The sequence below is a fragment of the Pyrus communis genome, chromosome 17, assembly GCF_041283825.1.
Source record: "Pyrus communis isolate YQ-2024b chromosome 17, ASM4128382v1, whole genome shotgun sequence".
Classification (NCBI taxonomy): domain Eukaryota; kingdom Viridiplantae; phylum Streptophyta; class Magnoliopsida; order Rosales; family Rosaceae; genus Pyrus; species Pyrus communis.
In genome coordinates, this window is record NC_142581.1 from 11,203,118 (window position 1) to 11,218,782 (window position 15,665).

Here is a 15,665-nt window from a genome sequence, read left to right on the forward strand (position 1 = left end):
AAGTCCCAGAACCAGTCTGAGAGACAAATGCAACAGGACCATTGTTAGGAGAAAAGGACAGTGGCTGAAATTGAGACATCTGGGAACCAGAAGGAACATATGGCCCAAAATCAAAATTGCCAGTGGGAGTGGTAGACTGGGAAGAGCCACTAGTGTCATAAGCTGAACGGGAAGTATTTGCAATCATAGCTGCCATTAAAGAGGGTGACTTGATGACCTCTTCCAATGTAGACTCTTCAGCCTTCAACTGAGATCTGAGCTCTTTTAGGGAAACCAGATTCTCTCGCCCACGAATTACAGACTTAATGACATTATATTCTGTAGGCAAGCCTCTCAGAGCTACAATTACAATATCCTCATCAGAAATCACAACACCAGCAGTGGCTAATTGATCCCTGCAATCCTTAATTCTTTGCAAGTAAAGATCAATGGATTCTGGCCCTTTCTTGACGTTTTGCAGATCAATCTTCATTTGAACAATGCTAGTACGAGTCATATTGGCAAATCGCTCTTTAAGATTATTCCACATTGCTCGTGAGCTTTGACAACCAATTACACAGGATAAAGCAGCAGTGGATAGGGTTGCAGTAAGCAAAGTCATAAGAGCTTTATCATGTATTGTCCAAACTTTATAAGCATCAGTGATTGAAGAGTTATTAACTATCAATTCACCATCAGAACCCGAATCATCATATTTCGAAGGACAGGTAAGAGATCCATCAACAAACCCCATAATGCCATTCCCTTCTAGCAACAATTCTATCTGAAATTTCCAAGTAACATAGTTCGAATCATCTAACTTCACAGTAACAGTGTTTCCAACACTAGGTATAAGCGAAGAGATAGGTGATTGTGTGAGTGCTAGTTGAGCAGTAGTAACCATGACTAATTCAATCAGAGATTCAATAAATCCAAGAGATAGAGAATCACAAAGCAGCAATGGCCAAGAATCAACAAATCAAGAACCAGTAATAAATCGAATCAAGCAGAGATATCGAAAGAAAACACCTCAACGGCAACGACTAGACAAATTGAGGATGGATCCAGCCACAGATCCAAGCGACGACGAACAAAAGATCGACCGAGAGAAGAAATACGGATCCAGCCACAGATCCAAGCGACGACGAACAAAAGATTGACCGAGAGAAGAACTACCACCGACGAGCTCAAGAAACCCCCCAAAAAAAATTTCTAGGGTTTGTAGAAAAGCCACCGAAACGCACCAACAAACCGTCACCGGAACAACGAAGACGAACCGGAGCACCGACAACGAACAGAAGCACAGGAATCGAAAAAACGAGCGGAAGCACAGGAATCGTCAACCAATGGTGTTACCCTTGGCAGGCGATGATACCATGTTAACGCTGAGATTTAGTTATGGAGAAATGCAGAGAGAATTCGAAGAGAGAGAGTAGTGAGAGAAACTGATATTTTTCATATCATTCCATATTACAACCTATCCTTGTTATAAATACAACTACACATAACTAACTTCTAGACTCACCAATACAATAGAGACACATGGCAGTGCCTAACAACTAACCATACATCATGTAATCTAACATCCCCAGCTGCCCAACGCATATCAACAGCAGCAGCCGAGCTGATGTGTGCTTCGCGGAGGGCCTAGCCATCTCATATCAATGGAACCTGTCAGAGAAAGAGTCACCGCCAACGGAGGAGGGATGGAGCTGCTGCACGTACCGGCACTGATTAGTAATTGTTGCAGTGAGGCTGGAGCTACTTTTGCAATTATTGGTTTTCTCCGGGGTCAGAGAAAATTTACTTATTTTTTTTGGATTTTGAGGTGAAACAACGTAAATTATCAAGTGGTGTATTTCGCTTGGGGTTAGAGTATTTTTCTTTACCCTGCTGCGTTTCGGGTTCAAACTATAAATGATGCATTTTCTCTTTACTGTCCTTCAACCTCATATCAATGTTTATATTTTTCTTTCTATACAACATATTATAAAAGTATTCGGCTTAGCCACACAATTGGTCAATCTTAGTTAGGCATTGAACTAACCTCAAATTGATGTTTTTTTTTTTCCTTTAAGAAAAGCACCAACTTCAAATTATTTCATATTTTTTGGCAAATAATAAGATAATTACATTACATTCATCTAAATTACGGAAGGAGAATTTCGAGCACAGAACCTCGATGCATGGACAAATGCTCTTAACCAACAAAGCTAAAGTTCACTTGCAACCTCAAATCAATGCTCACAAAGTATATTAATGCACGAATATCTTATTGAAGAAGTTTACATCAGGTAGCCTCGACCAGTGTAAATTATGAACGAAAAGAACCATTGCTATCACGAATAATAACACCACTCCCCTGCAGAACCATCCTTCCAAGCACCACCGGCATTCACTTCAGCAAATTTCCGCCACTGCTCTGCTCCTGACAAGCGACAAGACAACCGCAACGAGGTCCAGATTCCTTGCAAGCAGCCAGACACCTGCCTAGCTAGCCTTCCAAGTTTCCAAAACGCAGAAACATATGACACCAAATGCATCAACTCAGACATCTTCCAAAGTGAGTGTTCCCTCAACTACTGCAAAAACAGCACTGTCAGTTGTGATGATTGACGTACATCCATTCCATGTATCCTCTTGGGACGAGCGAGTTGTACACAAGTGATCGTAGATTTCACTCCAATTTGCTCCATTGTCAAAGTGGTTAGTTCTGCGAACCTGCGTACAGACCTGCACACACATACGCATTGTACAGGAATGAGGATGAGCATGAGATAACCGCGCTCATAATTGATAAATCATTTTGAGAAGACTCGATCTCTACAAGTTTATTCATTGTAAGTAAATATGCCATGAGATATATCAAATGCGTTCAATTTCAAATATGTACATACAGATAAAATCACTACTTACCGTGTTGTCCCATTTAACCCTGTCCGCCGGGTTGCTCCAAGACAGCATATAGTCGCAGTTGGTACCATCCGCGTTCTTGCCGCGATACACAACAGCGGAAGTAGAGCCATAACCATAACTGGGGTTTTTGACGGTCAGAAACGCAGCCCACTGGCCATTTCCAATCAGTGGTGGGTACTCTACGTCGAGGCCAATCCAATCTTTCTGACCAACACATCTAACGGTGTCACCTGTTGCATTGTAAATAAGGACGAGATTGGCGAGTTTTGTACCGGATTCGTCCTTCAAATGCTCGGCGTGTGCTCGTGCCTTAACGTAGTCCTTTCCCCTGGCTTTTTGCATAACCATTGCCGCGCGTGCCCTTTCGATTCTTGTTATTTCCCCAGACTCAGATCTATACTCTGGCATACCCTCCAAAGTTGCGGTTGTGATGGGGTTGCCAAACACGTCTCTCACCATCTCCATCTCTCTCTCTCTCTCTCTCTCTCTCTCTCTCTCCCCCCCCCCCCACCTCAAATTAGCATCTCAATTCCCCCATCTGAGCTGAATGGGGTTCTGAGGACATAAATCACAACTACAGGAAAAGACTAATCAATTCAGATACTTTAATTAAGGAATTCCAATCAGGGTATATATCCAACAGCAATTCTTTGGAAATTGAAACTGAAAATTAAACTTAATCTTAAATCAAATTATAACACCGACAGACATGAATTGAAATTGGAAATTAAACTAAACCCGTCATACCTATCTAGTTAAGCCTTCAATCTGGACAGTCGGTGCCGCTGTCAGCAGGATCCTGGTTGCAGACGAGGGTTAGATTGTTGGGAGATTTGGGATTGAACTCTCTGTGGGCTGAAAGAAACTCCTAACTAATCAGCAACTAATAAAACCGTTGACCATGTACATTTGCTCTATTGGTGCTTATATTTAAGGCATATTTGTTGATGCCTACCGAATTTGTACGAAGCTGACAGTTTTTCTCTGAACTTTAATTTTGTTCGATTATCCCTTGAACTTTTATAATTAGTCAATTTCCCTCTCAAATTTTGATTTTAGCCTATAACCCCTGAACTCTTATAAATAGTCAATTCTCCTCCCGACGCTAGATTTTAAAAAGTTTTGTCCAATTTTCCATCTATTTTGATCATGCAAACAATACATGACAACTATATGAGCGTTAAAAACGTAAATTATCAAGTGGTGTATTTCGCTAGGGGTTAGAGTATTTTTCTTTACCCTGCTAAGTTTCAGGTTCAAACTATAAATGACGCAATTTCTCTTCACCGTCCCTCTGCCTCATATCAATGTTTATATTTTTCTTTCTATACAACATATTTTAAAAGTATTTGGCTTAGCCACACAATTGATCAATCTTAGTTAGGCATTGAACTAACCTCAAATTGATGTTTTTTTTTTTTTTTTACCTTTAAGAAAAGCACCAACTTCAAATTATTTCATATTTTTCGGCAAACAATAAGATAATTATATTACATTCATCTAAATTACGGAAGGAGAATTTCGAGCACAGAATGCATGGATAAATGCTCTTAACCAACAAAGCTAAAGTTCACTTGCAACCTCAAATCAATGTTCACAAAGTATATTAATGCACGAATATCTTATTAAAGAAGTTATGAACGAAAAGAACCATTGCTATCACAAATAATAACACCACTCCCCTGCAGAACCATCCTTCCAAGCACCATCGGCATTCACTTCAGCAAATTTCCGCCACTGCTCTGCTCCTGACAAGCGACAAGACAACCGCAACGAGGTCCAGATTCCTTGTAAGCAGCCAGACACCTGCCTAGCTAGCCTTCCAAGTTTCCAAAACGCAGAAACATATGACACCAAATGCATCAACTCAGACATCTTCTAAAGTGAGTGTTCCCTCAACTACTGCAAAAACAGCACTGTCAGTTGTGATTATTGACGAACATCCATCCCATGTATCCTCTTGGGACGAGCGAGTTGTATCCAAGTTATTGCAGATTTCACTCAAAGTATCCAAGCGATTGTAGATTTCACTCCAAGTTGCTCTATTGTCAAAGTGGTTAGTTCTGCGAACCTGCGTACAGACCTGCACACACATACGCATTGTACAGGAATGAGGATGAGCATGAGATAACCGCGCTCACACTCGATAAATCATTGTGAGAAGACTCAATCTCTACAAGTTTATTCATTGTAAGTAAATATGCCATGAGATATATCAAATGCGTTCAATTTCAAATATGTACATACAGATAAAATCACTACTTACCGTGTTGTCCCATTTAACCCTGTCCGCCGGGTTGGTCCAAGACAGCATATAGTCGCAGTTGGTACCATCCGCGTTCTTGCCGCGATACACAACAGCGGAAGTAGAGCCATAACCATAACTGGGGTTTTTGACGGTCAGAAACGCAGCCCACTGGCCATTTCCAATCAGTGGTGGGTACTCTACGTCGAGGCCAATCCAATCTTTCTGACCAACACATCTAACGGTGTCTCCTGTTGCATTGTAAATAAGGACGAGATTGGCGAGTTTTGTACCGGATTCGTCCTTCAAATGCTCGGCGTGTGCTCGTGCCTTCACGTAGTCCTTTCCCCTGGCTTTTTGCATAACCATTGCCGCGCGTGCCCTTTCGATTCTTGTTATTTCCCCAGACTCAGATCTATACTCTGGCATACCCTCCAAAGTTGCGGTTTTGATGGGGTTGCCAAACACGTCTCTCACCATCTCCATCTCTCTCTCTCTCTCTCTCTCTCCCCCCCCCCCCCCCACCCACCTCAAATTAGCATCTCAATTCCCCCATCTGAGCTGAATGGGGTTCTGAGGACATAAATCACAACTACAGGAAAAGACTAATCAATTCAGATACTTTAATTAAGGAATTCCAATCAGGGTATATATCCAACAGCAATTCTTTGGAAATTGAAACTGAAAATTAAACTTAATCTTAAATCAAATTATAACACCAACAGACATGAATTGAAATTGGAAATTAAACTAAACCCGTTATACCTATCTAGTTAAGCCTTCAATCTGGACAGTCGGTGCCGCTGTCAGCAGGATCCTGGTTGCAGACGAAGGTTAGATTGTTGGGAGATTTGGGATTGAACTCTCTGTGGGCTGAAAGAAACTCCTAACTAATCAGCAACTAATAAAACCGTTGACCATGTACATTTGCTCTATTGGTGCTTATATTTAAGGCATATTTGTTGATTTGCCTACCGAATTTGTACAAAGCTGACAGTTTTTCTCCTGAACTTTAATTTTGTTCGATTATCTCCTGAACTTTTATAATTAGTCAATTTCTCTCTCGAATTTTGATTTTAGCCTATAACCCCTGAACTCTTATAAATAGCCAATTCTCCTCCTGACGCTAGATTTTAAAAAGTTTTGTCCAATTTTCCATCCATTTTGATCATGCAAACAATACATGACAACTATATGAGGGTTAAAAAAATGGAAAATTGGATGGATGGAAATTGGATGAAAATTTTTAAAATCTAACATTAGGGGGAATTGGCTATTTATAAAATTTTAGGGAGGTATCCTGCCAAAGCTCAAGTTCACAGGAGGAAATTGACTAATTATAAAAGTTCATGTGGTAATTGGCTAAAATTAAACTTCAGAGAGGAAAATTAGCAACTCTATACAAGTTCGAGAGGTAAACCGAAAAATACCTCTATATAATACAATCACATATAATTCATATGTGTATATTTATTGGCGTCAGATTAGATCAATGTTGATTGATGTCTGAATTTATTTATAATCATATTAATGAATTCGGTAACTATTTGAATAATTAGATCGGATCAGATTTTTATCAAATTTAATTTAAGAGATGAAAAAGATTAAAATTGTTACAGTCCTAATTTGGTTAGAAATATGATTGTGTAAATCTTGGGAATTCTTATTGAGATTCTGAAATTGGTAACAGCTAAAATATCCTATATATAAAAATTATAATTCCCTGGACTGACTAGTCAAGGCCGCTAGTCACCTAAGAAAGATTTGCTAGTCAATAAATTTGAGATTCAAATACCAATCTCAATTCCCAAAAAACTATCCTAGTCAGCAAGGCTGTAAATCGTTGCAAGTTATTAGTGTGTCAAGTGAGCATGACAATGAGCACATACCATTTAAATGTTCAACAAATATATGTACCATGTATGTGTATGTGGGATGTGTGACACAATAAACATAACTTGAACACAAGATATTTTTTTGCCGGAAAAACCTACCTCTGGGTTAAAAAAAACCCAGGACTCTCCTCTGAGTCCAATCCACTAGTGTAAACAAAGGTTCATACAAAGACCAAACAAGCTCAATTCCTAGATCCCTATCTATGGAGCAGCTTTACTACCTTTGTGCAGCCTTACCTTACACGAGATAAACTCCTACAGTCTTCACGATGTGGCAGCTCCTCTTGAGCTCATCACCTTATGGCACCGAGACCAACACAATCAATTATATGATATGATTTTATGATATGCACATGAAATCTGGATTCAAATAACAAATCAAATTCTCTAGTCAAACAGTTGAAGGAAGAATCTAACTTGAATCCAAAAGCTTGGTCTAGAAACGAAATTAAAGCTTAAAACCACACCAAGACATAAATGTAAAACCTTCAAACAATGCAACCTGGCAATGCCTCGAGATCCTCCTGACCGAACAACATTGGTCGTTGGATTTTGATCCAACTGCTACAATTATTATAACTTTAGTGGGACCCTTCTGTTTGTAGTCGTTGGGTGTTGTCCGGTCAGGAGGATCCCGAGGCATTGCCTCAGAGAGGATCCAATTCCAATTGTGAGAACCCCTATTTTAAAAAAAAAAAAAAATATATATATATATATATTCTATTATTTTCTAGTTTTGACTTAGGGTTTCCATGTGATATACTATAACTAGTATTTCAAATGTACTTGTACTTAACCAATAAGTTTACAGTCTATTTATGTATATATTGATCATATCGAAGTTTGATTACATGTTGTTGACTCAGCATATTAGCTTAGCATGAGGTGCTAGTAGGAGGGAGAATGGTGCAGCTGTCTCTAGCTAGGTGGTGGCATTCTCATCTATTTATTTTTTAAGGTTAAGGTGGCATTATTTAGAGCTCCCAGGTGCTCCACGAATACTCTATTGTTGCTGACTAGTTATAGCTAGTAACAGGAGCTGTATTGCATTAACTAGGATTAGATATCTTCGAACCAATCTTCCTTTACTTGCCGCCACATCCACCAATGAGATGCTTTTAAATTTTCAATTTCTACTACTATAAATAGGAGCCTCGCTCCATTGTTTTTGGAAGGAAAGGCGGTATGCAGCATGTGGGCTCTCGTAGGAGAGAAAGATAGAAATAGCATGCATTACGTAGAGATTGGTGTGTGTGTGTGTATCTACACACACATACATATGTTGTGCGTGTATATATTTATATATATGTAAGAGAGAGAGAGAGAGAGAGAGAGAGAGAGAGAGAGAGAGAGAGAGAGAGAGAGAGAGAGAGAGAGAGAGAGAGAAGAGAAGACAAATAGAAGGAAGAGATTAAGAAATCAAATAGAACCAGAGAGAAGGGTGTTGAAATATTCGTATTTATCTTCCTGCTTAGGATGTCAGCTTGCACCAAGGAATTGATCACCATGGTGGTGCACTCTTGTAATAGAGAGTTGGTGCAATGCTTTGGAGTCCAGGTACAGGAAATAAGGTAAACGTTTACAGAAATTGATTTTATTAAATTTTGTGTAGTGATAATATTCTTGATCTTTTTGGCTGATTAATGTGGTTGAATATTAATTGGCTAATTGCTTCAGTGAAGTGTTTACTTGTTATTGGTTATGGAATTATTGCTAAAATATTATTCATTGAGAATATACTATGATACATGTGGAAGATAAATTGATATTATTTGTACATCATTCATGTTGAATTGGTGGGAATTTCAGTATTTAGATTGGAAGTATGGAAATGAGGGTAGTTGGAAATGATCTTTTGTGCAATTGATCTATTCATTGTGGAACCAGTTCCAGGCGAGCCCGATATGCATAGTAGAATAAGATATCGACGAGAATTGTCGATGTGGGTGATTTGGGCTGGAAATCAATGAATTAGATAAGATGACTAGTAAAAAGGGGTTTATGAACTTGGGATCTCATGTGGGGGTTAGTTTCTATAATAGAACATTTGAACCACCTCTACAAGGGTAAAATGCATGGTATGTGACGTGCTGGTTCGCGTGTTTTATTTTATAAATTAACGGGGGTCACTAAAGAGGTTGCATGGCATTTATGCATCATTATAATTGCTATTTTGATATTTGGCTATATGATTTCATGACACTTAATTTAATATTGTCAATTTACTGTGGTAAGGTTATGTCCCAACCAAGTAACATATTCATAATCAGAACCGTTCAATTCTTTTGCTTCTAATACAAATTTTGTGAGTTCAACGACTTAAAATGGTCTTAACATATACTTTTAAGATATAGTCTTTGACATAGATTTAAAAATCATATGCATAAAATGGTCTTAAGATATTGTCTTTGAATAATCTAGGAACTAGGAATATTCATGAATATGTTCTACGTTTACCAAATAAATTAAGACCTTCGCATTTTTTTCTTTTTCACATAAAAATAATCTTAAGATACAGTCTTTGAATAATCAAGGTTCCGTTGTCTTGCCTATGTTTTTTACAACCTTAACATATAAGAGTTGCTATGCCTCTCTCTTTCTTATATATTTTTAAATACTTTTGCTTAGAAAACACTTTTATTAGAAGCACACCGAAAATCATTTTATAAAAATGTAAGTACTTCATACAAACAAATTTGACGTGCTTATTAGGAAATTTTTAAATTGCTTTTACCTCATTAACACTTTTTTAATTTTCTCTGTCAAATATAGTAAAACTGTATGTTAATTACGGCACTGCTAGATAGACCCTACATAGAAAAAGACTTTGGCAATTTTATTTTATTTCTCCTATTGCTAGCCAGTCAGATCCAATAATAAAATATGCTGTCATGCATATGCCCTTGTACTTTTTTTTTATTTTTTTTTTTTGAAAGTAAGAAATTAAATTAAACACGAAACCCCTTGACCTAATTATGCACTAATAACTACCGAATAGAAAATGACCTTGGCAATTTTATTTTATTTTTCCTATTGGTACGCAGTCAGATCCAGTAATGAAATATGCTGTCATGCATGTGGCCCTTGTAGGAGATTAAATTAAATACAAAAACCTCTTAGAGCAACCAGAACAACAATTATCAAAGTGTAAGGCATGTGGACCTTGTCGGCTTAAGAATACCATGGCCAATTGCATTTTTATACAGGGGCAAGCAAGTTCTTGGAATGGGTGGGTTAGCCTTCGTCTCCGTTAGAGATTACTTCCTATAAAGACTAGTCTTTCAATAAGAGAAAACTTACATTGAAAGAGATTATTGCCTCTATAGCATTTCGTTTTAATAATGCAATTTCAACAGAAGCAAAAGAAAAAAAGAAATATATAAAAAGAGATAGAAGTCTCGGTATTTCTTAAGAAAAAAGAATTTTTTACAGTTGGCTTAGTTGATACAAATGATAGTCAACTCACTAGTTATATGTAAATTTATCTCCACATTAGATATGAACTACGACATTATGTGATGGTAAACCTGATACATATAAGTTGTTCTTCTTACATACCAATCTTCTAATTAATATATAAAATTAATTTATAATGCACCATTAGTAGGGTGTAGTGAGAACACGATTTAAAAGGTAATTAAGTTGACCTAATTGGAGTGGGAACATGAGATTATGGAAATACAAAGCTCTCTATTTGACTTTGAGAGTATAATATAAAATATGTACATTAAAATCTCTCCAAAATAATACTCTATAAGGTAATAACCTCCATAAAGTCATAAAAAATTCCAATTCCAACTTAGGACCTTTTATGTATAGGAATAAACTCCACATTATAATAAGTTATAATTTGTCTTGATTCCATCAAGAAAACACACCCTCAAATAGTAATATTTGTCAATGAGTACAACAATATGCAATATCACAAAAAAAAAGTTTAAGATGAACTAAAGTATTTCTCTAAAGTTGTTTGGTACAATGCTTTAGTTTTTAGAGTTGATGCCATGTCTTTGATAGCTCACCATTGTAGGGGCGATGGGTTGTGGAGGATGACGGGTAACGGGGTATAGCTTTTCCCATCCGATATTGAATTTTCCATCGATAATGGTTTTTCCCGTTATAAATTTTGAATGGTGATAAACCCACCCCATTGTCCTATATTCTCACCCCCACATTTTAGTCAAAATGTTAATGGCATGTTTATCCTTTTATAAAAAGACTTTTAAAACTTTATTTATTTTATTATAATTAATGTTATTATAGCTATAAAAATAAAAAAATAAAAAAACTTAGAAAAAAAAAAACCCCGCTACCATTTCCCTTGTCCCTACCCCGTTTCTCTCTCCCCCCACCACCGTCTCTCCATCTCTCTCTCAAACTGGGAAAATTGAAAATCTCCCTCCTCATCACCCACCACCACTCCATAACTCGACCCCCACCACATTGATGTCCACCTATGTTCCATCAAAATTGCATTTCAACCATTGCTGACAAAGAGAGTGGGTCTTCGTCCTCTCTCTCCCTCGTGCTTCTCTCTCTTCCTCCCCTCCTGTTTCTCTCTTCCTCCCTTCCCGTGTCACGCCCCAGTCCTAACTCCGCCGTAGCACGATATTGTCCACTTTGGGCCTCGGCCACGCCCTCACGGTTTTGTTTCTGGGAACTCACACGAGAACTTCCCAGTGGATCACCTATCCTAGAAATGCACTCATCCGAACTCACTTAACTTCAGAGTTCCAATGGAATCCGAAGTCAGTGGGTCCCTAAAAGGCCTCATGCTCTATGGAGGTGGGCAACATCTCACATCAACCAACGAAGAAGGGATGATGTGCCTTCTCGCTTCTCTCTCTACTTCCCTCTCCTGTTTTTCTCTCTTCCAAAGGAGATGCCACCAAGCAGGTCTCAAGGGTTTTGGTTGCTGACGGGGGTGGGTGACGTTTTGAGGGGGTGGTGCGGCTAGGGTGATGACATTTTGATAAATTAAAATAGAATGAGTTTAGATATAAATTAAAGGATATTTTAGGAATAACATTGGATGAAGAAATAACATTTCAATTTTTTAACTTTTTATAGTAGGTCAAATTATAAGGTGTATGAGGAAATATGACAATGAGGTGGGTCTAGTAGCACCCTAAATTTTTTATATTTATTTACATTATTAATTAAATTGTGGGCATTAAATAAAAATAAATAAGATTAAATATACTACTGAATACTGATACAATGCATATAATAAATTATATTAAAGTATTAATAAATAATATTAACTATTTATATTATCAATAAAAATATTATACTACTAATAATTGATAAGCATATAACTTATATTATTATTAATATAATGAATACAATTACTAGCGTAGACATCCATATTTAATAATGCATGATTACTGATAATTTGTTTCTCTATATACTAAAAATTTATATATTATTTAAAAATGAAAATGGTCTGATTTTGGGAATAGGTTTGAGGTGGATACGCCAATAACCATAACCGATTCTAGAATGGAAAAATTTACTCGACGGTTACTCATAACTATAAAATACTTAAAATTTAATGTCCAAAACCGAACTGTTCTAATCAGTAACTATATGAATTGAATTTGACAGGTTAAATTACTATCCATATTTGTCATCTTAGAACCTAGGCGACGAACGCTGCTTTAGGAAGCAAGTTGTTTTCATCTCGAGAGTGGGTTTTTTTGTACTGTCGGTCCACTTACTATTTGTTGATTTCTAATTGATTTAATTAGAATAATTATGAAAACTCGGAAATGAAAGGTAACATTTAATAATTTAACAAGATGACTTATCCTTATTCATTACTAGTATTTGCCTACACATTTTGTGTGTATGAACACATTTTTTTAGAAAATGAGAAGAAGAGAGAGAGAGAGAGAGAGAGAGAGAGAACGTGGGGGGTACGAGGTTTTTGTTTTTGGTTTTTGGTTTTGGGTCTTTTTTTTTTAATTTTATTTTAAATATTAGATATATTTTAACATCACCTCTAAGTGTGAGGCTTTAATAAAAAACAGTAAAATTTAGACCTGTGAAATTACATTATTGCCCATCATTTTTTTGTGTGATAGAAGATTAAATTGTATTTTCATCATCTTTTGGTTGACAAAGAGAGTTTCATTAATTAATAGAGATAATATTTATAATAATTATATTATTTATTTAATAATGAATAATATATTTGTATATGACATTGTATATATATATATGTGTGTATGCGTGTGTGTGTGTGTATATATATGCATGTATATAGGATGAAAATGTACAGACGGAGGGAGGTAGAGAATTAATCAGTTGAGTCTTGATTTTGAGAGAGATGGCAGATAACGTGTTTGGCGAACCCATCACAAACGCAACTTTGGAGGGCATGCGAGAGTATGCATGTAGGCGGGGGCAAATTGAAAGAATCGACAGGGCACGCGTGGCCATGAATATGAAAAACGCGGCGGGGAAGGACGCGAAAGCGCGAGCACATGTGGAAAAATTGAAGGCAGAATCCGGTGCCGGAATTGCCACTCTCTGCCTTGTTTACAATGCTACGGGAAGCACTCTAGAATATATTGGTCAAAAAGATTGGATTGGCCTCATGGGAAAGTCCCCATACCCACCACTTATTGCAAATGGCCAGTGGGCTGCGTTTCTGCATGTCAGAGTTCAATGGGGCTCTTCTGCCGCTGTAGTGTATCGCGGAAAGAACGCTGGTGGTACCAACTGCGACTGGATGCTGAGTTGGGCCAACCCGAAGGACAGGGTTAAATGGGACAACAGGGTAAGTAGTGATTTTACATGTATATACATATTCGAAATCGAACGCATATATATCTCAGAGCATATTTACTTATAATGAACAGATTTGTAGAGATTTGAGTCATCTCACAATGATTTATCAGGTATGAGCGCGGTTATCTCATGACCATCCTCATTCCTTTACAATGCGTATGTGCGTGTGCAGGTCTACACGGAGATTCGCAAAACTAACCACTTTAACAATGAAGCAACTTGGGGCGAAGTCAATAAACTCTTGTGTGCTACTCGGTCTCGGTTCTACCATAAGGACACATGGAACGGATGTGTTTCAATGATCTCAACTGGCAGCGGCATTTTCCCAATTGTTGAAGGAATACTCACTTTAGAAAATGTCTGAGTTGGTGCATTTGTACCCACTCACTTTAATTTCTCGTATGCATGCATGCATGCATGGGGACTTTTAATAAATTGGTAGTGTGAACCAATAGTATTTCATGTTAATTTTAGTTCAATAATGGGCTTGTATTTTGAATCTTCTTGTATGTTATTCTAATCTTAATAAATTTAAGTAGAATTTCAATACTCAGGGTTTTTGGCATAGTCAACAAATGCAGTCTAATATGCAAGAACCCAAGCTTGTAAACTAAGTCACGATCATTTGTGAACTTGAAGTACCATAAAATACAACGATCGAGAGGAGGTAGGGGAGTGCATGAATCTCCATACTTTGTTAACAAATTAATTAAAAAATATTCGACCATACAACTACTGTCGACGAATTTATACATATCCATAATTAGTACGTTGAGCATCAATAATTAAGTACTTCCCCAATAAGATATATGTGAACATCGATTTGAGGTGAGTTTAATACTCGGTTATGCTTGGCCATTGGCTTGAGGCACGTACCAATTGTGACTATGATAGACTGCTTCACTATAAAATCAACCCCTTTAATTTAAATGACACTTTCTTTTGGAGCTTGCGTTTTTCATTATGGTTAATCTCTTATGAGAATTCTGGCAACGGGTTAGGTAGTGGGAATTCCAAAGAGTTGGGATGCGCACAAGGAAGACGCAAGGTAAAAAATGTAATAATAAATAATTAATATCACTCTTTTTTTGAGTGAGAAATAAACTTAGAATTTAAATAAAAATCAAAATTTTTAGCTTGACATAGCTCAAACAATATAATACTTGCATTCTTTCTTAATGATGAGTTCATTCTCCCACTTCCAAATAACATATTTTCATTCTAGAATATTCATAATCATAAGCGTTTAATTTTTTCACTTCTAGTACAATTTTGTGAGTTTAGCTGCTTAAAACAGTCTTAAGATATAACCTTTGAAGTATGGCCTTTTTGTCCACATGACCTACATGCATATGGCTTGGTGTAAATCCATCTTTTCAACTTCTTCATGACTTGTAATTTTGAAACTTCACGTAATTGCAAGTCTAAAAATTCAAAGTGAAAGTGTTAAAGGAGTCTCCTTTAGCCCACTCCGTATTGTTTGGTTAGCATCTTGGAAACTCGAACCGTAATAAGCGTGATTACGATTGACGGACTACGAGCACGGGGACATGGCCCCCTAACCCGGAAGCCTAGTGCACAATCCGGCTCCCGGAAGATTATGCAACGTGAAGGATGTGGGTTATGACATTCAAACCCAGGCTCTATGTCATTCGAGAGATTGATCAAAAGGGCAATTCAGAAATCATATGAGGGGTGGCTTTGATTCCCGACCTCGAGTACGATCACTTCTATCCCAGACTAGCATACTTAATCAAGTAAGTTCTGCAACCCTATGTGTTAAGCAAGTTTGAAGAAGGCATATAAACAAGGAAATCCTTAGGAAGAATTTTATT

General features: G+C 37.3%; 3 protein-coding genes across 6 annotated transcripts; 1 reads left to right on the forward strand and 2 right to left on the reverse strand.

Annotated features, from left to right (window-relative positions):
* Positions 1 to 2,179: 2,179 nt before the first annotated feature.
* LOC137707920 (23 kDa jasmonate-induced protein) lies at positions 2,180 to 3,927 on the reverse strand. Of its 3 annotated transcripts, none has more exons than XM_068446863.2 (3): positions 3,643 to 3,927; positions 2,896 to 3,469; positions 2,180 to 2,712 (listed from the first exon to the last, which is right to left on the reverse strand). In XM_068446863.2, exons 2-3 carry the CDS (start codon positions 3,358 to 3,360, stop codon positions 2,527 to 2,529), a joined length of 651 nt encoding a protein of 216 aa, XP_068302964.1. In that variant the 5' UTR covers positions 3,361 to 3,469; positions 3,643 to 3,927; the 3' UTR covers positions 2,180 to 2,526. The 3 variants fall into 3 exon arrangements, with proteins under 3 accessions (XP_068302964.1, XP_088546096.1, XP_088546095.1); XM_088689970.1 differs by having other exon boundaries at positions 2,896 to 3,450; positions 3,643 to 3,799; XM_088689969.1 differs by having other exon boundaries at positions 2,896 to 3,558; positions 3,643 to 3,799.
* Positions 3,928 to 4,445: 518 nt separating this feature from the next.
* LOC137707918 (23 kDa jasmonate-induced protein) lies at positions 4,446 to 6,068 on the reverse strand. 2 transcript variants are annotated; one of them, XM_088688645.1, is made up of 3 exons: positions 5,906 to 6,068; positions 5,162 to 5,732; positions 4,446 to 4,978 (listed from the first exon to the last, which is right to left on the reverse strand). In XM_088688645.1, exons 2-3 carry the CDS (start codon positions 5,624 to 5,626, stop codon positions 4,763 to 4,765), a joined length of 681 nt encoding a protein of 226 aa, XP_088544771.1. In that variant the 5' UTR covers positions 5,627 to 5,732; positions 5,906 to 6,068; the 3' UTR covers positions 4,446 to 4,762. The 2 variants fall into 2 exon arrangements, with proteins under 2 accessions (XP_088544771.1, XP_068302963.2); XM_068446862.2 differs by having other exon boundaries at positions 5,162 to 5,713; positions 5,906 to 6,040.
* Positions 6,069 to 13,300: 7,232 nt separating this feature from the next.
* LOC137749456 (23 kDa jasmonate-induced protein-like) lies at positions 13,301 to 14,379 on the forward strand. The gene is made up of 2 exons (XM_068489547.2): positions 13,301 to 13,819; positions 14,003 to 14,379. Exons 1-2 carry the CDS (start codon positions 13,367 to 13,369, stop codon positions 14,192 to 14,194), a joined length of 645 nt encoding a protein of 214 aa, XP_068345648.2. The 5' UTR covers positions 13,301 to 13,366; the 3' UTR covers positions 14,195 to 14,379.
* Positions 14,380 to 15,665: the final 1,286 nt, after the last annotated feature.

Bases quoted from the DNA above. Each gene is read 5' to 3' on its own strand.
- LOC137707920 (XM_068446863.2), bottom strand. From the start codon at position 3,360: ATGGAGATGGTGAGAGACGTGTTTGGCAACCCCATCACAACCGCAACT. The intron at 2,713-2,895 runs GTAAGTAGTGAT...ATGTGTGTGCAG, and splicing joins GGGTTAAATGGGACAACACG to GTCTGTACGCAGGTTCGCAG.
- LOC137707918 (XM_088688645.1), bottom strand. From the start codon at position 5,626: ATGGAGATGGTGAGAGACGTGTTTGGCAACCCCATCAAAACCGCAACT. The intron at 4,979-5,161 runs GTAAGTAGTGAT...ATGTGTGTGCAG, and splicing joins GGGTTAAATGGGACAACACG to GTCTGTACGCAGGTTCGCAG.
- LOC137749456 (XM_068489547.2), top strand. From the start codon at position 13,367: ATGGCAGATAACGTGTTTGGCGAACCCATCACAAACGCAACTTTGGAG. The intron at 13,820-14,002 runs GTAAGTAGTGAT...GTGCGTGTGCAG, and splicing joins GGGTTAAATGGGACAACAGG to GTCTACACGGAGATTCGCAA.